Source organism: Echinops telfairi, unplaced genomic scaffold, assembly GCF_000313985.2.
Source record: "Echinops telfairi isolate 266 unplaced genomic scaffold, ASM31398v2 ScPeMD7_4;HRSCAF=17, whole genome shotgun sequence".
Taxonomy (NCBI): domain Eukaryota; kingdom Metazoa; phylum Chordata; class Mammalia; order Afrosoricida; family Tenrecidae; genus Echinops; species Echinops telfairi.
This window is the reverse complement of record NW_022103900.1, coordinates 37,846,651-37,874,220: the sequence shown is the minus strand read 5'-3', so window position 1 is coordinate 37,874,220 and position 27,570 is coordinate 37,846,651. Positions and strand designations below refer to the sequence as shown.

The 27,570-nt window shown below is 39.5% G+C and overlaps 1 protein-coding gene across 2 annotated transcripts in view; it reads right to left on the bottom strand.

Moving 5' to 3' along the window:
- CNTNAP5 (contactin associated protein family member 5) overlaps window positions 1-27,570 on the bottom strand; it is a 1,132,484-nt gene that overhangs the window by 477,367 nt on the left and 627,547 nt on the right. For both annotated transcript variants that reach the window (XM_030887885.2, XM_045299024.1), the window contains 2 exons: window positions 22,175-22,324; window positions 19,105-19,276 (listed from right to left, as the gene is read on the bottom strand). In XM_030887885.2, coding sequence (XP_030743745.1) covers window positions 19,105-19,276; window positions 22,175-22,324 — 322 coding nt within the window. The remainder of the gene's footprint in view (window positions 1-19,104; window positions 19,277-22,174; window positions 22,325-27,570) is intronic.

Here is a 27,570-nt window from a genome sequence, read left to right as displayed (position 1 = left end):
GTTCTTGTTATCCTGAAGTCAATCTACAGTTTGTTATGATCCACACAGTTGAATACCTATGCATAGTCAGTATAATACAAGTAAACCTCATTCTGGTATTTTCTGATTTCAGCCAAGATCCTTCTGATGTCAGCAATGACATCTATCTCATGTTACACATCCACTTCTGAATCCAGCCTGAATTTCTGTATATGTACCGGAGTTGCATGATCTTCAGCAACATTTTACTTGCATCTGATGTCAATAATATTGTTTTATAATTTGCTCATTCTTTTGGGTCATCTTTCTTTGGAATTGGTACAGACACAGATCTTGGTTGAAAAGCATACAGATCCCAATTTTATTCATATAAGATTGGATCACAACCAACTCAATAGTGATTCATTGTTGTTATTGTTGTTGTTTTGAGACCATCTATAATAAGAGGATCGTTTGGTAGAGATGATTTATGTGTTTGAAAATTATGGGAAGTTTTCCTTATTTATTGTTATTTTTATTTACCATTTTGTCTTTTATTAGCCTCTTTTTATGTACATTTGCAATTTTTTTCAAGTATTAAATTCTATATTATATATTTGAATTGTGTTGTATATTAAATTTAACAAACTCAATTGACAATCTTGTGCTTGAGGTTAGCCCGAAACTTTGTTGTAGGTCTTGTCCTATCTTCTCTGTATATTGATGCATGCATTTTGGAAGTGTGTTATTAAAGCATAAGGATGCTACACTGGACCCTCCTTCTCTCAGTAGGTCTTCCTGAGTCCATGCAGTGAGGTATTGAAGGGAGAACTCTGCTATGCCATAGCTTCACCTATGAGAAGCAAGCCTTGTATAAAAAATCTTCCTGCCACATTCCTTTATCACAATGCAATAATAAAACTAAGAATAGTGACTAGAAATATCACATGGGTTGCATTCTAGAAAGTGTTACCATGGAAAATATTTATCTGACACTTGAATTCAAAAGGGTGTAAACATTTCATACATTTAAAATTAACAGTATATCTCTTTTGAAAACTCCTGTATCTGTTTTGCTGGGGAAAAAAAAGTACTGTTGCATATGAATGTGAAGTTCTGTTTCAGAATTTTCTTCTTTTTGATCACAATCCATCTACTGGGTCCTTGATCAAAATGCCCAGTCATGGTTGCCATGCATCATCAGTTACGTCTGGCCTCACAGTAATATAGGTGATATTCTCTTCTATTGTTATAGTTGTTAGGTCCTACAGATTTGGTTCTGAGTCATAGTGGCCCCATGTACAAACGAAGGAAATAGCATTATGTTCTGGGCCATCCTCACAATTGCCATTATGTTTATACCACTGTTGTAGCCATTGTATCAACCCATCTTGTCAAGGGTCTTCCTGATTTTCTCTGCCATTCTCTTTTACCAAGCATGTTGTTCTTTTTCATGGATGGGTTTGTCCTAACAACATGTCCAAAGTTGGTGAAATGGAATCACACCATCCTTGCTTCTTAGTAATGCTGCAGTCTACAGAAACATGTCCACAGAACCAAAAAACAAAAAAACAACCCTGTAAAGTGTTTTGTTGTACCTAAGTAGTTTCAATGATTCAGCTCCCAGTCCTTGATATTGTTTTTGTAAATTTATAGAAAACACTTATCTGCCATTTAGCTCCTTTTCCCCCTTCTGATGTGAGCTTAGTATCATTAGTTTAGTAGTTCAAACATTAACTTTGTAACACTTAGTAGTGCAACCGTTCATTTAGTAGTGTAAGTATTATCAACCAAAAAAGGTTGACAAGTTTTCTATTATCATAGACAAAAATGAAATATTTTCTTTAGAGAGAAGTATTTTACCTCCACTGCACCAATTCCCCATCCCCACAATCACTAGTAACCACTGGTATCTATAAACTTACCTATTATTGTAATTTCATGTAAATATTCCTATACCAAGTATTTTTTTAAATTGTCCTTTTGTAATTGACTTACTTTGCTCAGCAAAATGGTTTTGATGTTCATTCATGTTCTAGCATGGACTTAATTTTCCTTTTAGGCTTGTCAGTATTCTAGTATATGTAGGAAACACTGTTCGCTTTTCTCTTTATCTGTTGATAAGTATTTGTTAGTGGAAACCAGATTTGCTGGATCCATTGTGAGTAGGAAAACCCATGATTATTGCCCAGTAATAATTTTGTAAACTTGAACTGAAACTATCTCTGGAAACAACAGTTTGCCTTGAACATTGAACTCTTATGAGGGATAATTCAATGTAACCTAAAATGATAAGAATTGTGTTCAGCGATATAATGAATATAATTATATAATGAAAATACTAACCTAAAAAAACAACTAAACAACTAAATCCTTCATTACATAAACATATATGTGTTAGTCTGGGTAGATTACTGAAACAAATTCATGGATACTCATATGTGGATAAAGAGAGTTTTATACAAAGGGTAATTGTACATTAAGAAAGCATCCCAACTCAGTTCCGTCCAAGCCCATAAGTCTGATATTAGCCTGCATGTCTTACACCAATCTATAAAGCCCTCTTCTGACTCACGAAACACATGCAATGACGCCAAATACAGGATCATCACAGGCCAGTGGGTAGAAAATCTTTGGACCCAGTGGTGTTGCAAGCATCTCAGCACTGGCAGGAGTCTCCATGTGGCTTCACCAGTTCCCAGGGCACAGGGGTTTATCAGCGTAGTGCTATGTGTCTTGTCAGGTCTTTTCAGTAGGGCTTCTTTTCAGGGAGTGAGCAGAGACAGAATGTGTCTTCTGCCTCCAAGGAGGAAATACCAGAGTTCCCAGAATCCTCAGGAGAAGGTCATACCCACACAGAGGCCTCATTGGCTATGACCCGATTGACAGACTAGACTCCACCCCTTCACTCTTAATCCTCTCAAGTCCCAAATTGACACCCGATTGTGTAACTAGCACAATATAATTGCCTTTAAATTTTAAAATAGTATTTAGTGGACTCTGTCAGAAGGAAAATGAGGCTTTCTGATCTCATAGTTAGCATCTCCGAACCCACAGGGCAGGTGCACCGTGCCCTGTAGGTACCCTACGAATAACGATGGACTCAGTGGAGCCAGATTGGTTTGGTTCAGTGTCTTCTTTGGTGTTTGGTTGTGTAAATGGCTCAACATGTTTATACTCATGAGGCTCTTTGGTTGAAAATATACAAAATAGAATTTAAACCTTACTAATTGTGAGGATGGTGTAGGATTAGTCAGTGTTTTGTTCCATTGTGCCTACTCCACGGTACCTAACACCCACAAGTGTTAGGCATTGGGCTGCTAACCGCAAGGTGGGTGGTTTGATACCACCAACTGCTCTGTGGGAGAAAGATGAGTCTGCTTCTATAAATATTTACAGTCTGGGAAACACTATAGAGGGTTACTATGAGCAAGAATTAATTTGATAGCAGTTGGTAGGTATAGGAAAGAGGCTTTGGTGACTCAGTAGTAACAGTCTCACCTTCAAGGAGGGAGATTCATATTGGAATTCTAGCCCATACACCGAATGGGCAACAACCTGTGTTGCTATGATGCTTAGCAGGTTTCAGCAGAGCATCCACACAAAGATGGGCTGGAAAGAAAGGTGGAGCAATCTGCTTCTGATAAAGAGTCAGTTAAATCCCTATGGCTCTCAATGAGCTGACCCACACCAATCATAGGGCAGGTTCAAGACTAGGAAAGATTTCCTTCCGTCATTCATGGGGCCACCATGAGTCCGGAGTTTACTAATGGCAGTTAATAACAAGTAAACTGTCTAGAGAAAAAGACACTGGCTCACAGAATGCAAAGAAAAGCTTTCCAACGTTACAACAGCTAGGCGGAGAGGGATGAGGATGGGTCTCAGGTATGACTGGCCCTGAGAACCAAGTGTACTTTTTTCTGGCCTTTACCTTTCTCTGGGAACTTACTTCTCTCTCCGTGTTCATCTTCTTCTCCAAGAACGGGAGAATGACAGCTATTTGCTGAGTTCTCTGACCTAGAGCTTATGCAATTATAAAATGAACTTTGTATCTCTGTAATAACAACGAATTATCTCAGGATCGAACTATTCTTGGCCCAATTTGGCCACTCAGTCAACTCTAGTCAGGTTGAATTTTTTTCTTTAATTCTTTCAGCTTAAAATATGCTGAGCATGTTCTTTGGTTTGGTTTGCTAACAGTTTTTTTGCACATGTCATTATAATACTTTACTTTGTCTCCTTGAGTTCTTTAAAATTTGTGTTCAGATCGTTGACTTTATCATGTCCTCTATTTATTTTAACTACTCTATGATCCAGAGCAAGTATCAGAGTCTCTTCTGCCATCACTTCGATTCCTTCTTTCTTTCCTGTCTTTTTAATGACCCTTTGCTCGCTTGCTGTATGATGTTCTTGTGTTCCAGCCCATCAGGCCTTCTGTCATTGGTGTTCAATGCATATTGTGTGTTCTTTAGATGGTCTTGAATTCAGGTGGATATAAGCTCAAGGTCACAATTAGCTTTTGTGGACTTCTTTTAATTTTCTCCAATTTCAACCTGAACTCATATGTGAGCAGTTAATGGTCTGTTCTACAGTTGACCCTGACCTTGTGTTAGCTGCCGATATTGAGCTTCTCCGCGAGCTCTTCCCATAGAGATAGTCAGTTTGATTGCTGTGCATTCCATTTGGAGAAGTCCACATGGATAGTCACTGTTCGTGTTGTGGAGCAAAAATATTTATGATGAAGAAGTAGTTGGTCTTGCGAAATTCTACCATGTAATCTCCAGCTTTGTTTCTATCACCAAGTTTTTCAAACTACTGCTTTTCCGCTTTGTTTCCAGCTTTTGCATTTCAATTGGCAACAGTTATCAATGCATCCTGATTGCATTCTTGATGAATTTCAGACTGGAGAGACTAGTAGACTTCTTAAGTGTCTTCATCACTAGCTGTATAGGTTGTTGCATAGACTTTAATGATAGTGCTATTGATTGGATTTTCTTGTATATGGATAGATATTTTCTTATCACAGACAGCATTGTACTTCAAGATTTATCTTGAAATGTCCTTTTTGATGATGAATGCAATGACATTCCTCTTTAATCTGTTATTCCTGGTAGTGTAAACCATATAATTTTCTGATTCAAAATGGCCAATAACAGACCATATCAGCACAATGATGTGTATAATGTAGATCTGTATGCATTCTATTTCATTTTTTTACAGCGTCCAATTTTCCTAGATTCAAATTTCATACTTCTCAAGTCCCAATTATTAATTGATGTTTGTAGCTGTTTCTTCTCATTTTGAGTCATGTCCTATCAGTAAGTGAAGGTCCCAACATCCCCACACATCATTGTCAACTGAGAAGGCAGTTTTCCTCAGCCACATTTTGAGTGCATTCTGACCTTGGGGCTATATCTCTGGCATTAGCTCTGACAATGTTCTGATTCTATGCCTGGGGTTTTTAGTATATAACAATGTTCCAATTCTATCCAGAAGGTTTTCAGTGGCTAATTCCTCCATCATCTGGTCTTCATTTGGAAGTTCTGCTGAAACCTGTTCATTTTGGGTGGCCCTGCTATTATTTGAAATAACCGTGACATAGCTTCCAGCATCATGGAAACACACATGCCACCACAGTACAACCAGCTGGCAGGTAAGTGGTGGTATTAAAGACAGAGCAATTCCCAGCACACCCAAGTGTCTGGAGAATGTGGGTATTTTGTTTTCAGATAAATCTTCAGAGAGTTTCTACCCATTAAGGCAAGTAGAATTTGTCACTTTGTCACTTATTAGCCCCCACAGCTAGCAAGAATTAAATCAGAAGACACACAGGAAGAAGGATAGGATAGATTTGTAAGCCAAAGTGATATAGAAGGCGCTGGAAAGAACTGTAATGTAGAACATTTGAAGGGACAGATCCAGGGTATGGAATAGTAACTGCTACCTCTCCCTTTCCGAATGCATTGTCTCATCCCCGATGATTCTCCATCCTACTTTCAAATATTCTGTTATGCCACTTACAACACTTGAGAAAATAAATGTTTATTTCCATGATTTCTTACTCAATTTCTATGTTCCACATAAAGCTTATAAAATCAGGGAAGAACCACTGTGGTCAGACTGTGAACTGAGCTGCTTCTTAGCACCTGGCCTAGCCTAGATGCTACAATATGAGAAGCAAAGTAACAGAAGAAAGAAAAACTGGATGAATTGATTCATTTACCATCCAAAGATGGTCTAAAGAAACCATTGAATCCAAGGACACGGGAATGTCAGAGCAGGGGATAGGGAAAAGGATGCCAAGCTCTAGGTATGAGTTTCAGGGCTGCCTTGACAATGTGTCATAAACGGAGTGACTTATAACAACATAAATTGTCTACCTCACATTTCTGCAGACAAAAAGACTGAGTTCAAAGTGTCAGCAGGGCTTTGTTCTCTCTGATATGGAGAGGAACATCTTCTCTTGTCTCTCCAAATTTCTGCCACCTCAGTCATTCATTGACTTGCAGATCCATCTTCACAGGGTCACCATCCCTCTAAGTCTATCTCTCTAGCTCCTCTTTCACAAGACATCACTTGTATTAATCATGGCTCTCTTTACTCCAGTATGACCTTTAATTTAGATGATAAAATCTTCTGAGAACCTTTTTCAAAGCAAGATTGCATTCCCAAGTACTGGGGTGAGAACTCCAATATATCTTTTGGGTGGATGTGATAGGTAGGTTTATTGTGCCAACCTGGACAATAAACACACTTGGGATTAATAAGGTTGCAGTTTAATTGAAGGACAAAGAGATAAATGGCTTGGCGAGCCTCACCTTTCTTGTCTCTTGCTCTTTGATGATTGGACCAATGTGCGGTTGCCTTAACTGGTTCTCTGCCTCAACTTGTGAGCTACACTACTTGTGAGACACCAAACCCTTGGACTGTATCACTAGAGCTTGAGGTTCCTTCAAGACCTGCTTTGCCACACTGCTGGTGTATATATCACTTGAGCTGGGGACTGTCAGACCCTGTCATCTGGCTGACTGTTGGTGACCTGCCCTGCTGTTTTCTGCTTGTGACCTGATTTACTGAATTGCTCTACAGAAGACTCAGATGTCTGCTTCCATGACTTGCACCCAGCAGCCCTCAAAGGGCTCCCAGTGTATTGACTGTCTCACAGAAGTGAGTTGCACTGAACCATTTGTATTACGTATAGATTAATTAGCTGTTTATATCTTATGTTGTATCTATCATCTATCTAACATCTATCTATATAAAATCTTAAGTGTCCTGGTTTTGTCTCTCTAGAGAAACTTGTCTAACACAGTGGACGTAATTCAAACCATATAATTCTGTAAGATCAGAGGCTTCTGAATCCTCAGGACCAATAAAAGTCCTAGCACATAGATGGCAATCAGAAAAAAAAAATAATGCCTGGGTCACAGGAAAAATGAAAAGAACATGGACAGTATCTTAACAAGTAGGGAGCGTGTGTATCAGGACTGAATAATGTCATCTTGTTTGTGCTGAGCCTGTGAATATATAAACAAGTATATTTAGTAGCAGAATCCTTATCTTCCATGAAAGACACCCAAATTTAGGTCCTGACAAATGTACGTCATGCATAACCACTATCCATATGTCAGTGGAGGCTTGTGCATTGTTAGGATGCTGAATATGTTCCAATGCAGCTTCCACACTAAGACAGACTAAGACTCTATTTCTATTCATCTATTTCTTAAAAGAAGCCAATGAGAACTGCATAGAGCACACTGGCCCCATCCATTGAACAGGTCAAGGGGAAGGCACAGGAGAGTGCAGTTTTGTTCCCTTGTGCATAAAGTTTTAACTCATTTTAACGAGTTAAGGGGGCAACTTAATGATACTTGCCAAAACAATAACTTGTACATATACACATGATAAAGTTGGTACATATAAATCCAATTTCAAAGTAAGGGATGCTGTAATTCTAAAAAAAACTTCTCTCATATTTATAAATCCAGAGTGCTTCAGAAGTACAGTAGGCAATATTTCAATACTTATCAAGTTATTAGAGACAAAATAACTAGGTCCTCTCCCTAGTATTTTTTAGACAAACTTAAGATTTTCAGCAAAGTTAAAACCAGGAAGCAGGTACTGTAAAATGCTGCCTTAATATAGTTAAGGTTGTTCTGGATGTGGTAGGAATCCCACATACTTAGAGTTGTGTTTTAAAAGTTTGGAAAATATATATTGACTTAATATACATGTTTTTCATGTAGCCAGGTGTTTTGGACTTGTGTGTTTGTGAATTATTTCAAAACATTCTACTTAGTTTACAACATATCCTAAGATAAAAAGACAAGGGTTCTGCAGTAGGCTTGGTAATTCACGTGAAAGCTATCCCTTCAAGATGAATCTAAATCAGAAGGGATCATTTGACATCTGTAACTCAAAGCAAAAAAAACACATTAATCACTTGTCCCAAAATAAAATAAACTTTGAATGATTAGTTGCTACCAAAAGCTGCCCTATGCACAACAGAAGGAAACCCTGTTCGGTTCTGAGTGATGCTCATAAGTGTTCCTACGCTTGAGCCCATTCAGACACCGTGTGTCCTCTCTTCGCTGTCCCCTGCTTTACCAAACATGGTGTCCTTTCCCAAGGACTGGTTGCTCCAGACATGGTCAAAGTACATAAGAGGAAGCTTTGCCATCCATGCCTCTGTGGAGCACTCTGCCCTTACTCCTTCCAAGACAGATTGTCTTGTCTTTTTAATAGGCCATGGTATTTTCAGTATTCTTCTCTAGCACCACAATTCAAAAGCATCAATTCTTGTTCTGTTTTCCTTAGTCAGCGTGTAACTGTGAGATGCATGTGAGGCCATTGAAATATATACTTATTTGAGTCAAACACACCCGAGTCCTCAAACTAACACCCTTGCTTTTCAATACAGGAAGTCTAGTGCAGCAGATGTACCTAAGGCATGAACACTGATTTTGCATGTAATCAAGTCAAAATTCTTGGCCAATTCAATCTTTTCTTCATGTATCATGATAATAACTACTGGTCCAGTTGTCTGGATTTTGATCTTCTTTGAATTGTGTTGTAATTCATACGGAAAGCTACAAACTCTGATCTTCATCAGCAAGTACTTTAAGTCCTCCTCATTTCCAGCAATTAAGTTTATGTCTGTGTCATATCTTAGGTTTCTAATAAGCCTTCCTCCAAACCTGATGATGCATTCTTCTTCATGTAGTTCAGTTTCTCTGATTATTTTCTTAGAATACATATTGTATGAGTACAGTGAGAGGGCACAACCCTGACCACATCTTTCCTGATTTTAATCCATGCAGTACTCCCTTGTTGGGTTCACACAATTGCCTCTGGATCCACAGAGAAGTTCTGAATGTGCACATTGAAGTGTTCTGGAATTTCCATTTTTCTCAAGGCTAGCCATAGTTTTTGTTTTACACACACTCCAATGCTTTGACATAGTAAATAAAATGTAAATAAACACCTCTCTGGTGTTCTCTCCTTTGAGCCAACATTCATCTGACATCAGCAATAAAATTTCTTGTTCCCTGTCCACTTCTGAATGTGGCCTGAACCCCTAGTAGCTCCCTGTAAAGATACTATTACTGCAATTGTTGTTGAATGAGCTTCAGCAAAATTTTACCTCCATGTAATATCAGTGATATTATTCTAGAATTTGAGCATTGGTTCCCCTTTATTTGGAATGGCTACAAATATGAATCTCTTCCAATCAGTCAAGTAACTATGTTCCAAATTTCCTGGCATAGACAAGTGAGTGATAGCAGGGCATCATCGGTTTATTGAAACATCCCAATTGGTATCCCAACAACTCCTGGAGCCTTGCTGTTGACTATTGTTTTCAGTGCAGCTTGAACTACATCCTTTAGCACCATTGGTTCATACTCATATGCTACCTCCTGAAATGACTGCGTATCAACCAGTTGCTTTTGCTATTGTGACTCTATTCTTTCCATCTTCTTTGGATGCTTCCTGTATCATTCAATAGTTTGACCAGAGACTCTTTCAATATTTCAACTCAAGGCTTGAATTTTTTTTCTTTAGTTCTTTCAGTTTACGATATACTGAGCATGTTCTTCCCTTTATGTTTTCTAACTAAGTCTCAGTATATTTCATTATAATATTTTAGTTGGTCTTCTCGAGCTGCCTTTTGAAACTTTCTATTCAGCAATTCAGTAAAACTTTATCATTTCTTCCATTTGCCTTAGCTCTTCTATGATTAAGAGCAAGCTTCAAGGTCTCTTCTGACATCCCCTTTGATATTTTCTTTCTTTCCTGTCTTTTTAATGACTTTTTCTTTCTTCACCTTGACATTCTTCCACAGCTCATCAGGAGTTCTGTCATCAGTCAGTGTTCAATATACCAAATCTCTTCTGAGATGTTCTCACAATTCAGGTAGAATAGACTCAAGATTGTTTTGACTCTTGGAGACTTGTTTTCATTTTCTTCTGTTTCAACCTGAACTTACGTATGATCAATGGATTGTCTGTTCCTGAACAGTGAGTCCATGGACAGTTTAGCTACAGATATTGAGCTTCTTCAACATCTCGTCCCACATATGTAGTCAATTTGATTTTTGTGCATCCCATATGAAGAAGTCCATGTGTACAGTTGTCATTTTTATTGTTGAAAAAATCATATTTACTATAAGCAAGTGGTTGGTCTTGTAAAATTCTATCATGCTTTGTTTCTATCTCCAAGATCATATTTCCCAACTACTGTTCCTTTCTCTTTGTTTTCAACGTTTGCATTCCAATCACCAATAATTATCAATAAGTCTTGATTGCATGTTTGATCAATTTCAGACTGAAGACATTAGTAGAATTCTTCACTTGTTTCATCACTTCCTTTGTGGTTAGTGCTTAAGTGTGAATAATAGTTGTACTGATTGGATTCCCTTGACATGGATAGATATAATCCTATCACAGACAGGATTGTACTTCCGGATAGGTCATGGAATATCCTTTGTGACAATGAGCACATCATTAATCCTATTGATTGTGTTATTCCCAGCATAATAAGCCATATGATTTCCAGATTCAAAATGGCCTTCACCAGTCCTTTTAGCTCACTAACACCTAGGACATTGATTTTTATGCTTTGAATTTCATTCTTGATGATTTCAGCAGCTACTTCCTCTGAAGTGGACAGCCAATCCCTTCTTTGCATCCTGTTCTTAATCTGGAAGTTCCACTGAATCCCATACACTTTGAGTGACTCTGCTGACCTTCAAAATACCAGTGACATAGCTTTCAGTGTCACAGCAACACAAGCCACCAGAGTATGACAAACTGGCAGCCAAGAGATGAGTGTCATACATGTAGGTATATTATTAGAAAATGTCATCTTTTTCTGCTTGTATATGATTATTCTAAAAGTAGGGCCTGCTGAGATACATAAAGCACCTTCCACTTCTGTCTCTCTAGCTCTTACCTTTAAGAGCTTATATTATTCTCCTTACACATTATCTTTGTCACAACTCCAAGAAAGAGGCATGGGCATGGGTATTTTGTTATATAGATAGATAGATAGATAGATCTATATAAAGTCCTTTTGTTATATCTATACCTATCTATATATAAAAGTCATTTCTTCCTTCATAGGATTCCCTGCATTGTGTAAATGATTATTGTTTGTCCCTACAGAATGAAAGTGTGAATCCACTAAGACACCTCACTGAAAATGCTGTGGAGTGCAATCTGACAGAGACACATGTAGAACTTTCATGAGTCAAAATTGACTTGACAGTAACTTGTGGTCTTCCACTATGGTTGTACATGTTACATAAAATGGGCTACATGTGAAAGCTTTAGGACTAGAGAAAACACTGGTGAAAGACAACATGTTGTATGAATACAATGGAAAATGACCCTGTAATAAAAAGAAATAAAGTCCTGATGCATTTCACCGTAGGGATGAGCCTTGAAAACATCATACTGAAAGATAAATCATGGAAAGACAAGCATATGGTTTAACTAATAGGAAAATATAGAGAGATCAAATTGTACCTGTAGTTGTTATGAGTGGGAGAAAGTGGGGAATCGTGGATGAGTTTCTATTTGTGGGAAAAGAAAATAAGGCAAAGGATGATGTTGGCGGTACAGCATGATTTATCTAATTGATTTCATGGGATTGTACAAAGGATGAATGTTGAATCAGTAAATGGTATGCTATATTTTTACAAAAATTATAAATAAAAATGTGAGTCGTTTGCCTCACATTGATGTGGGGCATCAATGTAGATGAGGAAAACAGAATGTGATATTGGCTATATGAGAAAGCACTTCAAGCAATGTGAAAAACTGATTTTCAGCCCTTGTTAATGTGTCAGATGACGGCTTCTTGAGATGTAGGATGTATAAAGGAATAATTTCTTGGTTGTAATTATTATATGAAGATATTTACATAGTTACATCTAAACATAGCTTCACAGAAACAACTGGAACATTTAAAATTTAAAATACTATTTCTTGCCATATTTCCATGCAGAACAAATGTTTCATTGCATTCTGTGTCACCTAAAATGTTTAAATTTCTTAGCCTCACATCTCAGAAAAGATGGCCCTGGCACAGGCTGAGTCTGAGTGAGCTCACTGATTTTTGACTGTGCACATCTCTTCCCGGCCTCATTATTACAACTCATTTCCAGAGATGTGTACGGTAATTCAGCCCAGCACACTCTTCTGACTTCGTTTCAGTGTCAATCTTTCAGACATTGCCAGGTGAATAAAGTGTCAATCTTTCAGACAGCTGCCAGGTGAATAAAGAGGTTCACCATCTTCTGATGTGGCAGGATGAAGTGTGACCTTGGTTGTGCCTAAATTCTTCTTTCCCATGAACCAACATTTATTCAGTGCCCTTCCCCTTGGCCAGAAAGACCTGTTTTCATCACGATAATGATGTGCTTTTTCTTACACAAACATGTGTGCCTGCTACAAAAGAAGTCTTTAATGTATTGTAAAGGAGAGATGTCAGTAAGGTATATCGGACCAAGGTCTAGGACCAAGGACCACATAAATATGATATTCATGTGGAAGCTGGACAAGGTATAAGGAAGACTGATGAACAATTGATGAATTTGATTTTAATTGGTCACAGAACACAAAATGCACTCCTTTAATGTTACTTACTGAATTAGAAGCCAGTTTGGGGCTCTTTAAAGTTCCTTCTCCCTAGGACATTTAAAGACATATACATCTTAATTTTAGGAAGCACAGACATAAGTGCTTATTCTCATTAATTTCAGGTGGAAAAACACTCCTAAATCAGATCAAATTACCTCAAGACAGTCATTCTTGCCCAAATCGGATGCTCCTCTAATCCCTGCTCTGTGTTGTAGAGACGGCAAAAGCATGTGACTTTGTTGGTCACACAAATTGTACATAACATTGTGCAGCATGGGAATTCCATAACATTCCACCGTGCTCCTGTGGAACCTGTACATGGGCCAAAAGGCCCAGGAAAAGGAGATACTGAGTCGTAGGCATTATGAGTAGTTCAGCGAATGGAAAAGTGTACACCAGGGCTGTATCTTTTCACCATACTTGTTTAATCTGTATGCCGAGCAAAGGAACCAACTCCTTGTACTATGTAAAGAAGAATGTGGCATCAGGACAGGAGGAAGACTCATGAACAGCTGGGAGTGTGCAGACGATGCAACCTTGCTTGCTGAAAGTGAAGGGAACTTGAAAACTTACTGATTAAGGTCAAAGCCTACAGCGTTCCGTGTGGATGACAACTGGACAGGAAGAAAACAGGAATCCTCAGAACTAGTACAATAAGCAGCATCATGACTCACAATCAGGAAAATAGTGGGAAGAGTCAACAAATCAAACGATGTATTTTATTGGGCAAATCTGCTGCAAAAAGTATCTTTTGTTTTAAGGAAATATGCCATTTTGAGGACCGAGGTGTACTTGACCCATATTTCCAACTTCTTATGCCTACGGATGATGGACAGTGAATAAGGAAGACCAAAGAATAACTGATGTGCTTGAATTCTGGTGTTGGAAAAGAAAACTGAGTATAGCATAGATTGCTCAAAAAACAAACAAATCTGACTTGGAAAAAGTAAGACAAGAACCCTCTTTGGAAGTGAGGATGACATACCCTTTTTAGTATTTTAACAGGAGAGATCAGTCCCCAGAGAAGGATATCAGGCTTGGTCAAGTGGAGAGATACCAAACCAGAGGACCACACTGTGGTTGCCACAAGGAGCTCGAACGTAGCAATCCTGAGGACGGTGCAGACCGGACAATATTTTGTTGTGTTGGACATGTGGTCACTGTGAGCCAGAAGGCACCTACCAACCCACCTTCATCGGTTATTAGGATTAGAATGATACATTGATTGATAGGTGGAATACAAATAGATACGTTAGATTGTCAATTGGGTTAGGTGACACTAAGATGGTTTGTGCTCATAGTGATCTGATGCACAACAGAAGCCAACATGATGGATCCCGTGCCACCCTCACCCCTGTTCTTCTGGCTGAGCCCATTGTTGCAGGAATGGTGTCAATTCAACTTGTCGAGGGGCTCCCTCGTTTTTCCTCCCCCGCTACTTCACCGAGCATGAAGTGCTTTTCCAGGAACTGGTCTCTCCTGAGAACCTGTCCAAGTACACGAGATCAATCCTCGCCAGCCCTGGGTTCAAGGGCATTCTGGCTGTACTTTTTCCAAGACAGATTTGTTTGTTCTTTTTGGCAGTCCTTGGTCCTTTCAATATTCTTCAGCTGCACCATAATCCAAAGGCCTCAGTGATGACACTCTGTACATCAAGATAGATCTGTGCGCAGCAGGGGGAAACTGTGTACTACAGGGTTCTGGATGGCTGCTTTTTCAGAGATCGACTGAGGGACCTGCGGGTGGACTCCGACTTCCAATCTTTAGATTAGCAGCAGAATGTGCTAACACTTTTTACCACCCCATTGCTCCTTCTCTCACCACTGCCCCCAGAATTTCGGAGTTTGAAGGTATGTGTTGGGCCCCAATTTTTCACTTGGGTCACGTTTCCACATGCTACTGCTGCTGCTCAGCTGCACGCCAGACTTTGTGAATGGCTGGCAGATCAAACAAGATTATTGAGAAAAGGAAATGAAATGGTATTTACAACACGCCCATTCATCCGTTGTTACACAGACTCTTTCCAGTTTCTCTGTAAATAAAGTGAAAAATCCTGTTTTCATTATCTCATGAGTAAAGGAACAGCATTGTTTTGTGACATTTCTCACTTTAGAGTTAGAAGAAGCCCAGATTGTGTGGGCCTTGCACTCACATGGCTTTCCTGGTACCCAGCGCGAAGCTGTTCCGTTTTAGAGAACTGAGGCATAAGCATTCATCTGCAACGTGCCTTTTCTTTATCAACCCACTTTTTTTTTTAAACGAAGTCCCACACACAGTTGAGTTTTAGTTTGTAGGAGTTTATCCTATATAATGCTTTCCTATTCTTCTGTTGACAACAGTCCAAAACCTCAAAGAAGAAAATAAGAATCTTGACGAGATGATTTAGCAGCTACTTTACTTAAAAGGCTGCGTTGAGGAAGAGGGAAGTGGTTATGGAAGGAGAAGCCACATTTCATAAGGTATTTGACTGCAAGAAATTGAAAGCAGTTTTCTGTGTGTCATTAAAAGATTGCAACATCTAACTGGCTTATTTGTAGAAAGGATTAGAGTCAAGGGGTGCCAATGGATACAGCAGCCAAGAACCTACTCCCGACCTGTTTTTCCATTACTTCCTGTACAGTATCAGAAGAATATGAAAAGAGAAGGGGGTCTACAGAGAATGGTCCCTTTTGATCCTACATGATCCCACCTAAGAAACATTGATCTCACTCCCAATCCTATGCTTGGGTTTCACTGGGACGTCTGGAGGTGGAGCCCCTGAAACCAATCACTCACCCTGCAGCCAAAGGCTCTGGAGCCAGCTAGTGATTCCATCTCATTTCTCTCAGTCTCTCAGTCTCTCTCTCTCTCTCCCTCTCTCTCTCTCTATCTCTTCAGAAGCCAGAGTGCTTGGTAATTTACCTATCCCTGAGCTGCAAATTGACCCGCTAAGGTTCCTTGGCATGAAATGCTGTATTCAATTTCATCCTCCCAAGTTTTGCTGGAGGTAATTTCTGACTCGAAGGTGCTTTAGGAACATCACTATCTTAAAGAAAGCCCACCGGGGGGAAGCTCCTAAACGTTTGAGGAAATTGTGCTTCTTCTCTGAATGCCACTGTGGTGTTTCCAGGCGTGGTTTTCCCAGAGAGATTAATCCTGTGACTATTTCACTGTGTAGGACTTCTGATCTGAGCTGGCCAGGAAGGTAAACTTGGAGGACTGTGCCCCGTTTTGTAGGTGAGTGTGCCGATTTCCAGGGAGAAGTCAATTAAGAGGTCAGGAAGGAGGTCTGGGTCCCCATGGAGTGAAGGTGGAAGTAAGAACAGACACTGACCAGATAGGAAGCTGTCATCCAATTCATTTCCCTCCACTATCCCCAGGAGATAGTGGTGGCTCCTTTGTAGAGTTCTCACAGTCCTTGCAGGGGACCTAGGTTGGATTCCTGGCCAATGCACCTCATGCACATCCAACACCCATTTGTCAGTGGAGACTGTGTATGTCTTTGATGCTCCGTGTGCTTCAGAGGAGCGTCTAGGTTGACATGAACTAGGAAAATCAAAAATAGCTGGCAATCTACTTAAAAGAAAAACATAAAAAAAACAACAATGAAAAACCACTGGATTATAAAAGTCTGACTCCCAAACGAGCCAGGGGAATGGAGCCAGAACTAAGAATACTGCTTTTCATTGTGCAGGGGATCGTCAGGAGTAAGGAGCTAAGGCAACAACAATAAAAAGAAAAATCACAGCTAAAATGTTCTCCCCTCTAAAGGAGAAAGCTCCTTAAAGATGAAGATTTATTGCTTTGTCTGAAATCAAGTTCCAATTGATTAGCACATTTGAAAGGAAACCTGAAATTCAGATACCTGGTTTTCCAACCCCTACCACTCTCCCAGATGTATCAAATATAAATTTAAAAAGATAATTAATCGAGCAAAGTCTTTGCCACAAGTTTTCTTTCTGTTGGGGGACACGCTGGTAAATCAAGAAAGATGTACCATTTCCTCGCTAAACTAAAAACAATCCCTTATTATTCAATTAACAAAACACAATTGTATGTAATGCAATTATATAGAGTACAATTACATAAAAGTAATGATGCAATGTAGATGGCAATTACTTTCTTGTAATCAAAAATAATGAGAGCTTCCTTGATTAGAAATTAAGGTATCATAAGAAACCCCTATTGACAAATGTTCTTTCTGTAATGCCCACACTTTGCCGAGGGCTGCAGCTGATTAAGTTATATGCTTTCTCCTAACCATTAATAAAGAGTGTAAAGAGTGCAAAAATTCTGTATCTTTTATTCTGAGGTCTCTGAACTCTAACAGTTTGATGATGCACACATTTCGTTACACACTTTACCAGGTGGTAAAAGAGGGGGCAGGGAGGCAGAAGCAGAAGAGCCCGGAGGTGTGTGGTTTGTTGATGGCCCAATGAGTGGTGTTAATAACAGAGACGCATGGAACACTTCACCAACTTGTATTAGTCACGTTGAGCATTCCTGATGAATATGTTCTGTGAAGCTGCCTTGTTATTTTCCATTACATCACAAGGTACTTCTTTCTCACTTCTTTCTGAGAACTCTGCGAGGTAAAACCCATCACTTTCTTCCCTGACTTCTGCCCAGAGCATGAAAGCCCAAGTCCATGAGCACAGATGGCTCTCCGCATTTCCAGTCACATTTTTATCAGAGGCTCCACTCATACTGAATTATCATCCTATTGAGCTACATTTTACTGGATCTAAGTACTACCCATTGTAGGACATTCCATTATTTTATGTAAAATAAATAAACAAAACAAACTTACCTAAGGGAGACAATGCCACCAATTAAATTTATACACTATTAACTATAAAATACACCCCAATATTAGATTTTTGTAAAATTTAAAAAGTACCTTAAATGAATGAAATATTTTAAAGCTATACTATGTTGCTTCTGTGCCTTCTGATAATCTATATATTGCTAGTTCACGGGACACCAACATCTCCACTAATTCTACTTCTACCAAACCTATGCTTCCTTTATCATTTAACTCCACATCCTCCCCTGAGATCTTGGACCTCATTCTTCTGCAGTCACACGAAGTTTTTGCTGCCAAGTGTCTCAGAAATGGGGGCATACTTCTTGGTCACTTATATCACTTCAGTGTAATGACTAAGTTATTCCCTGATGAAATTCCAAAAGGCCTCGTTATCACCACAAAGGCAAGCAGTTGACACATTCTTCAGCCATATTTTGAAAGGATATAGTACCTGCAGAATCAATAGGAAGCCTTGAAAAATCAGGCTCACATTTCTTTGCTCCTCTGCAAAGGAAAGGGTACGGAGTGAGTCTGTGCGTGTGTGTATTGTGTGTGTGTGTGTGGGGGGGGAGGACTTTGAATCTAGAAACTTCCAATATAAGAAGAGCAAATTCCCAGGAGCAATAGAGAAATTGAGTTTTCTAGATTCCTGGGGTCAGAGTAAAAGTGCTGACTCTTTCCAGCAGAGCCTGCACACCTCTGAGCCAAAGAAACACAGAGATGTGTGTGTGTGTGTGTGTGTGTGTGTGTGTGTGCTTCTGTGTGTGTGGGGGGGTGGTAAACCCCAGCTATACCTGGGGAGCAATTGTGACTGGGCATTCGAGGCCTACCAGTTCTCTGCCTGTGTTAGAAAGGAAACTCATCACAACGAAGAAGGAAATAGTTTAGGGCAGATATAATTTCTCCCTCCTTTTGCTCTACTCCTAACTTCAAAGTAATCAAATGTTGTTTATGCATAAAATTTGAATCCGTTCACAAACTTGTATTTTGATTTAATTTGCATATCCCATTTACTGCAAGTCAACATGAAGAGAGACTACTAATTTAAACCATTTTTTCTCTGGGTCTGACATCCTTTCAGAAATATGTTCCATTAGGCATGACAATTATATCTAATATGGCTAATGTTGGTGAATTAGAATTTGGCTTAAAGAAACTCATATTCAGAACACTGAGAATGGGAAGGGGGTGAGAGAACAGAGCAGAATCCATAATTACCTGTCTTTGATGCTACACAGATCGATGTGTAGATCACTAAAATTCCCCAGGGAACCTTGCTGAACTGAAATGAGGTCCTTGGGCTGGTTATCAATAAAGATGAGCCTCATACAGCCTTGAAAAGCCTTGGTGGGATTTAAACATCGAGAATCAGAGTGATTGTTGGGGCACCCTGTGGAATAAGAAATAAAAAAGATGAACACGAATACTGAAATGACAAGTTATTGCTTTGGTGATCTATTGATAGAAGACCTAGAAGTCTAATTATTTTCACGCTTTTTCATTTACAGCAGAGTGCACACGGTTTCATTTCAAATTCTAGGAATCTCAGAAAGGGGACAGAATTGGCATACAATGGGGCATCCTCAATCATTGTGTAGGAAGAAAACAGTGTGTTAAAGGGAATACTAATACTGTAACACTCACCACCCCACCCTTTTAGTAAACTATTTGCCATTCTTTTTGCATAGTATACTTCATTCACCCCAAAGTTGTAGCATATTTTAACTACTAAATTCACAATTCAATTCAGAATTACACTCTCAAAGGAAATGTTATTTGGGTATGGATGACAGCAGTGTAATGGCCTAGTTAATTGTTAGCATTAACAGGTGTACTTCCTGAGAAAGATACACACAGGAATATAGCTAGATTTTGATGTGCTGTACAATGCAAATCAAGACTCTATGGAGTTAACTGCCCATTTTTTTAAAAAAATATTTTCCAACATTATTTTTTAAAAATCATTTTATTAGGGGCTCATACAACTCTTATCACAATCCATACACACATCAATTGTGTAAAGCGCATTTGTACATTGATTGCCCTCATCATTCTCAAAACATTTTCTCTCCATTTAAACCCCCGGCATTAGGTCCTCATTTTTCCCCTCCTTCCTCACTCCCCCTTCCCTCATGAGCCCTTGATAGTTTATAAATTGTTATTTTGTCACATCTTGCCCTGTCCGACGTCTCCCTTCACCCACTTTCTGTTGTCCGTCCCCCAGGGAGGAGGTCACATACTGCACATTCTTATAGGGCAGAATACGTGAACAGTTTGGAAACATACCTTTTAAAGGGTGTTATTTTTTAGAGTGTCTTATCGCAATATACCATAGCATGCAAACCAGGCATGGGTGCTTCTTAATGATAGGCACACAGCCGCTTAGCTGTACTAGTGCTTTCATGCCTTACAAAGTCCATCCAAATGGATTTAATAAGTTCGGAGAACATGGAAACAATCCATATATAATTTAAAATTATGTCAGCTATCTCTAGTAGGTAGTTATTGTTGGGCCAAATCACACTATAAAATGAAGAGACATGTCACAACTTCTAATTGAAGCTGTAGAAAAAAACTTAAGTTGACTATTATATTTTTCACCTACCTTAAGGTCACAGTTTATATGTGGGGCATTTGTGTAACCATTGTAAATGGCACATAAAATCTTCACATCCTAAGCCCAGTGCCCCGTAATGCACATCTCAGAATACTTCTCACATCACGGGATGAGTCAATTTTGCCTTTTAGGTGTTCCAAAATTTATTGTTATCACAAATACCCAAATAATCCAAAAGACCTCTTATTCCCCAGAAATAAATTGAAGATTGATTTTCTGTCTCTTTGAAAGAGCACATCATCAGTGAGATTTACTTTTGGGTCCCAACATCCTTCCCTCACACCATTTACACCACTTTTGTTATCATCCTTTGATTTTCATTGGAGTTAATAAAAAACACATATATCTTGGTTTGAATACTGGCTCTACTGCTTATGAGCTCTATGGCCTTTCAGGGATTATCTCAGCAATGAATAGTCTCATGATCTTGAAATGGGGTAATATTATCTACTTCGTAAAATTGCTTCATGAATTCAGTTACAGACACATACCACATTCACTGAGAAAGGGACAGTGTTGTCCCTGCCTATGTGGGGAACGTTCCAAGGATGGAGGCCTCTCCTGTGGTTCTACCAACAGAGCAGAAACACATGGTTGCACTCTGCTTCCTTCTCAGAGGAAATCCAGTGAGTGTGGTGAACCTGGGGATTCTTTTCTGGGTACTTATTTATCCACATACCATCCGTATGCGAGACATATTTTGTAAATTATATTTAAGAGGTGTTGTTGTATAATTTTGCACAAAGAAACTATGCAGTCACCTAAGCAAGCAGATACCATGTCTTCAATAAAAAGAGACTGAAAGGATTAAATAAGAATACACAATTTTAATCTGTAGATGTCTAAATATGTTTTTTATCTGTGTCAGCTTGTACTTTATTAACTTGTTATCTTGCCAGAGCAAAGCCCCCAGGATTCGCCTAACATCCATGATGGTGGGATCTTTAATGGCTGCTCCTTGCAGGTCTCCTAGGTCCTCTCCATTTCTAGCTGCCCCTCAAACTGGGCACATCCTGCGATGGACCCGAGGAAGGTAAGGCAGGAGGATTAAAGAAAGGGAAGTGGCGAGGAAGTGATGTGGTGTCGTGGTTACTCTTTGGGCTGTGACTTGCATGGTTGGCAGTTTGAAACTACCAGCAACTCCAGAGGAGAAAGACTGGGCTTCTATTCCCTTAAATAGCTACCGTTTTCAAAACCCACAGGGGATCACTGTGAATCAGCAGTGACTTTGGTTTTTCAGAAAATGTGATCTCATGACGGAGCATGCTAATGATGCCTTCCCAGGTGCCTCTTTCCTCTCTCAGATATTGCTAACGTTAGTATGCTTTAGTCAAGTTTCCAGCTGAGTGGCTAAGTTTCTCCTTGGGAATGTGATCACAGAACTAGACATCGGAACAAACATCCCATTTGGATCTGTTACATAACACTAGCACTTAGAGCTAAAAAGCCCTTTTCTTTTTCAGCACTCTAACCTTGTATCTCTATAGCAGTGAGAGGGTCTGCCTCTCCTATTTGGGGTTTAGCAGTGGTGTGTGTGTGTATGTGCGTGTATATGTGTGTGTTGAAAGAATGTTGTAATTGACAACACAAGGATCATCTCAGTGAAATAAATGTCCAATATACTCTCCCTTTACTCCCATTTATTTTCCATTTCAGAGGCTGCGAATTTACCTCCAAAGTAGTAGCTGTTTCCAGAATAAATCAGCACGGTGATGGTATCCTGAGTTGGGGATGCTGCATCATTATCAAGAGTGAGAGTGATGCGGTTCCTTCTGGCTCGGATGCTCACTGAATGCCACAAGCCATCACTCAGGTTGCTGCCTGTAAAAGAAACAGGAAGGCTGGCTGTTGGGATGATTGATTCCAGAAGGTTCCCAGAGCGTGGTGCCTGGTTTCCTGAGACTGTGGTCTACTTGCAGTCTCAACCTGCACGTAGCACCCCGTCTTCTTAAGTCAAACCCCGTCTCTTCAACACCTCTCTCTGTTCTCCTTTAAAAGTGTCTAACCCACTTTGGTCAGAGATGGTTTAAAAATATAAGGGTAAAAGGCAAAAGATCATATGCACTTAAAATAAAAGTACATACTATATTAATTAACCTATCGATGTATACATAAATGCTAAAGAAAAGGGTAAAATTTCACATCAAATTAACATCACTGGTTCTATCTTTGGGTAGAGGGATTATAGGTTCTCTTATATTCCACATGCTTTGCCATAAACACCTTTTAAGAGCTAAAATTTACTTTTTTGAAGGGAAAAGCAGGTGGGGGAAGCTAAACAATGGCCTGCCAGGCACAGGCAATCCCCTGTTACAGAGAGCTCACCGGCTGGTTCACAAATATACTTTTTTATACCAAATTCGTTACATTGGATACATTATCAATCTTAACTGCATTTAGATTTTATTATCTGTAAATACATTAATAGCTGCTTTGTATCATTGTTACAGGAACCAACCGACTTCAGCTATGAAAAGGTCCTGGGGTATCTATGAGCCTAATAAGTATTTAATAAAAGTCGATGCCTTTTATTCCACCTCAGATATCTTTTCAAAATAGTAAATTTGGTATACAGCTCAAATAACATACAATTTAATTGCTTAATCAAGTTAAGAAGCATTGTGCAATCATCAACACCATTACCTTCAGAACATTTCTGTGCTCATTGTTAGCACACCATTTCTCTACAGCCTCCTCTGCTGTGCCTCAAGGTAAGTGGATCCAGTTACTCTCCCTATCAGATCACCTATCCTGGATTTCATATAGAGAAAATCATAGCAAACACACACACACACACACACACACACACACACAGCAATAACAAAGCAAAACAACAATGACAAAACAGAGAACATCTCAATCATAAAGAAATTAGAAAATATTAAAAACTGAAACAACTGTAAAATGAGTCAAAAGGGAGGTCAAAAGGGAGGTTATTATATGTTAACCTAACTACATCTGCCATTATTGACTTTATAATATAATAGCAAGGCTATTGACATCCCTGGACTATATTCAGAGAGGAGTCACCGGAGGCTTTATCCATGTGGAGGCACTACAAATGGATTTGGAGCTTTCACTGTAACTCATAGCCATCTCCAAAATAGGTGTTTATAACTTAATCCCTGATAACATTCCCACCTTCAGATGTGGATTTTATTATTTACAATCTTTGGATCACACAGGCTGGTGTGCTTCTCCCATGTGAACTGAGTAGATGCCTCACTTAGATGGCTGCTTGCTTGAAGACAAGCCTTTAAGACATGCTTTTAAGACTTATTCTTTCTGATTGCCGGGCACCATCTAGTTTCTTCACCACTTTCCTTCAGCACCTATATCTTCAGTGATTCCTTCATGAGGACAAGTATCAAGGGCACCAAATCTTAGAATTAATTGTTCTTAGATTGAGGCAAGAATTAAATGCAAGCCACAATTCTATTTATATATCTGAGATTTATATATGTCTCTGGTTCACTTTAGAGATTTTATCATTTATGGGTAGAGAACATTATGAATCATTCCCCTGTGGTATAAGGTGATTCTATCGACAGTGTCATAAATTTGCCAATGGTGTCGAAGGGATCAGGTGTAAGGCATCATCAGAACAAAAAATCTCACCATAGTGAATGATGGGGGCAGTGCAGAGTGGAGATCCAAAGCCCATTAGTAGGCCACTGGAGATCCCCTTGCAGAGGGGTCTCGGGGAGGAGATTAGCCAGTCAGGGTGCGATGTAACAATGATGAGAAATACAACCTTCCTCTAGTTCCTAAAGGTTTCCTCCCCGCTCCCACTACCATGACTCGAATTCTATCTTGCAAGACTGGCTAGACCAGAGGAGGTACACTGGTACAGATAGGAACTGAAAATACAGGGAATCCAGGATGGATGAGCCCTATAGGACCAGTGGTGTGAGTGGCAAAACAGGGAGGGTAAAGGGAGAATGGGTAGGAAAGAGGGAACCGATTACATGGAACTGTGTGTGACCTCCTCCCTGGGGGACAGACAACCGAAAAGTGGATGAAGGGAGAAGTCGGACAGGGCAAGATATGACAAAATACCCATTTATAAACTATCAAGGGCTCATGTGGGAGGGGGGAGCGGGGAGGGAGGGGAAAAATGAGGACCTAATGTCGGGGGTTTAAATGGAGAGAAAATGTTTTGAGAAATGATGTACAAATACGCTTTACACAACTGATGTGTGTATGGATTGGGATAACAGTTGTATGAGCCCCTAATAAAATGTTTAAAAAAAAAAATTTGCCAATGGTATAGAATTTCAAACACTGTTGAGAAAAGGAAATTTTATAAATATAGGCAGTTTTTCAGACAGCAATACACGAAATTTTGACTTGTACACATTAAATGCTTAAGTGACTGCACATTATTTACACAAAAATGCGGGCTAGTAATAGGGTAAAACTTTCAATAACATTCATTTACAGAGGCAGAATGATTTGTATCAGATTAATACATGTCATAAGAAACCAAGAAAAGCCTCGTATATGGTATTACAGGGCTACCATTCATTGGGTACCCTCAAAGCAAGAGATCTTAACCAAATTTCAATCACCACCATTCCATATCATTGGGAAAGCAGTCATTTGCTAATCTTCACACTAGGAAATTTCAGCCTTAAGTTCAAGAGCACTTATCAGTTCCTTAAATCTAAGACAGGTGAGTTTGAGGTAAAGCCTGGTTCACTTAGTGTGGTTCCACATTGACTCTTCCTGGTGTGGCCTATGAAGGATGTTGTGCACCTTGAACAGACAGATTTTAACATCCCAGTAGTCTACAGTCTGTGGCCTGGGTCACCAAAGGCTGGAGAGAAACTAGGTCAAACCTGTCTAATTAAGAATATAGTACCAGGCATACTCTTAACTTGGATTCTATTTAAGAAATGTTAATTTTTTTTCCCATGAGAGATTGCTTCACTCAGTTTACTCTCCAACAAAAGTCTAATCACCTTTAAGATATATATTTCCCTCCCTCTGCCCCAATCTTGACTTGAATTTCCAGTAAGGGTCGCTTACCAATCTTATAGGAGTGCCTGTTGATTTTGGGTGACCTTAGCACAATGTTGTATGGCAGCAACTGAATGGTCCTCTCTCTCACCCCCATCATCATAAACTGACCACAGGTAAAGTGAGGTCTCCACTGTCAAAGTGTTGTTTTTACATGTACATATAAAGGGGGTCAGCTATGGTTCAGAGGTACTAGGGAATCTCTCTTCCTCATGGTTGCAAAACCAGGTTTGAAGATCACATGACCTGAGAGTAGTAACCTGACTTTTATGTGCAGTTTATAGTTATAAGAGTGGACTCGCACAATATTTGTCCTTTAGTGATTGATTAACTTCACTCATCATAATGGTTTCCAGGCCCAACTTTGTCAGGCATTTCATGGTTTATTCACTATATTTTAGGAATGCATAGTATTCCATTGTATGTGTGAGGGGGTACCCCAAAAACCCGGTATTTTTTTTCAAAGCTATGTATTTAAATTTTTGTACAAAAAATTCCTCATTATCTTCAAAGTACTCTCCCTTACACTTAATACACTTGCCAAATCTGCAATTCCATTCTTGGAAGCAAATTTCAAATTCATCTGTTTGGATGGATGACAGCACCTCCCTCTTTTGTTTCCTGACCTCTTCCACATCATCAAATCGCTGTCCTTTCATGTTCCTCTGCGTTTGCAGAGACAAAAGAAGTCACAGTGAGGTCAGGTGAGTCAGGTGTGTGGGATGAGATAAGCATGCTGTTTTTTGCCAAATTTTGGAGCACTGAGATGGCTGCGTGAGCAGGTGCATTGTCGGGGTGGCAGAATTAGTCTCTACCTACCACAAGTCAGGCCATTGTTTTTTTAAAATAATTGTATTGGGGGTTTGTGCAGTTCTTATCACAATCCATATACACATCCATGTGTCAAGCACATTTGCACATTTGTACCAACAGTATTCTCAAAACATTTGCTTTCTATTTGAGCCCTTGGTCTCAGCTCTTCATTTTTATCCCTGCCCCCACAAGAGACTTGATAATTTATAAATTATTATTATTATGTCATGTCTTACACTATCCAATGTCTCCCTTCACCCACTTTTCTGTTATCCATCCCCAAGAGAGGGTGTTATAGGTAGATCCTTGTAATTTATTCCCCCTTTCTATCCCCCCTTTTCCTACACCCCCTGGTATAGCCACTCTAACCACTGGTTTTGAAGGGTTCATCTGTCCTGGATTCCCTGTGTTTCCAGTTCCTATTTGTACCAGTGTACATCCTCTGGTCTAGCTGGATTTGTAAACTAGAATTGGGATCATGATAGTGGGAGGAAGGAAGCATTTAGGAACTAGAGGAAAGTTGTGTGTTTCATCATTGCTACATTGCACCCTGACTGGCTCTTCTCCTCCCTGTGACCCTTCAGTAAGGGGATGTCCAGTTGCCAACAGATGGGCTTTGGGTCCCCACTCCGCACTCCCCCTCATTCACAATGATATGATTTTTTGTTCTTTGATGCTTGATCCCTGATCCCTTTGACAACTTGTGATCTCACAGGCTGATGTGCTTCTTCCATGTGGGCTTTGTTACTTCTGAGCTAGATGGCTGTTTGTTTACCTCAGGCCTTTAAGACCCCAGATGTTATATGTTTGGATATCTGGGCACTATCAGCTTTCTTCACCACATTTACTTATGCACTGCTTTGTCTTCAGCAATCATGTCGGGAATGTGAGTATCATGGAATGCCAGTTTAATAGAACAAAGTGTTCTTGCATTAAGGGGGTACTTAAGTGGAGGCCCGATGTCCATCTGCTACCTTAATACTAAATCTATAAATATATGCACTTAGATCAAGCCTTATCAGGCCTCTTACACATTCCTCACCACTGATTTTGGATCACTTGCTGTTCCCTTGTCCCTGGGTCTGTTAACACCACTTCCTTTCTCCCACCTCCCCCTCTCCCATGTCCCCCTGGAACCCTTGGTCCTATTGTTTTCTCATCTACATTGTTTATCCAGTCTATCTTATCCAGGTAGACCTACAACACTAAGGGTGTGCAACAGAACAGCAAGG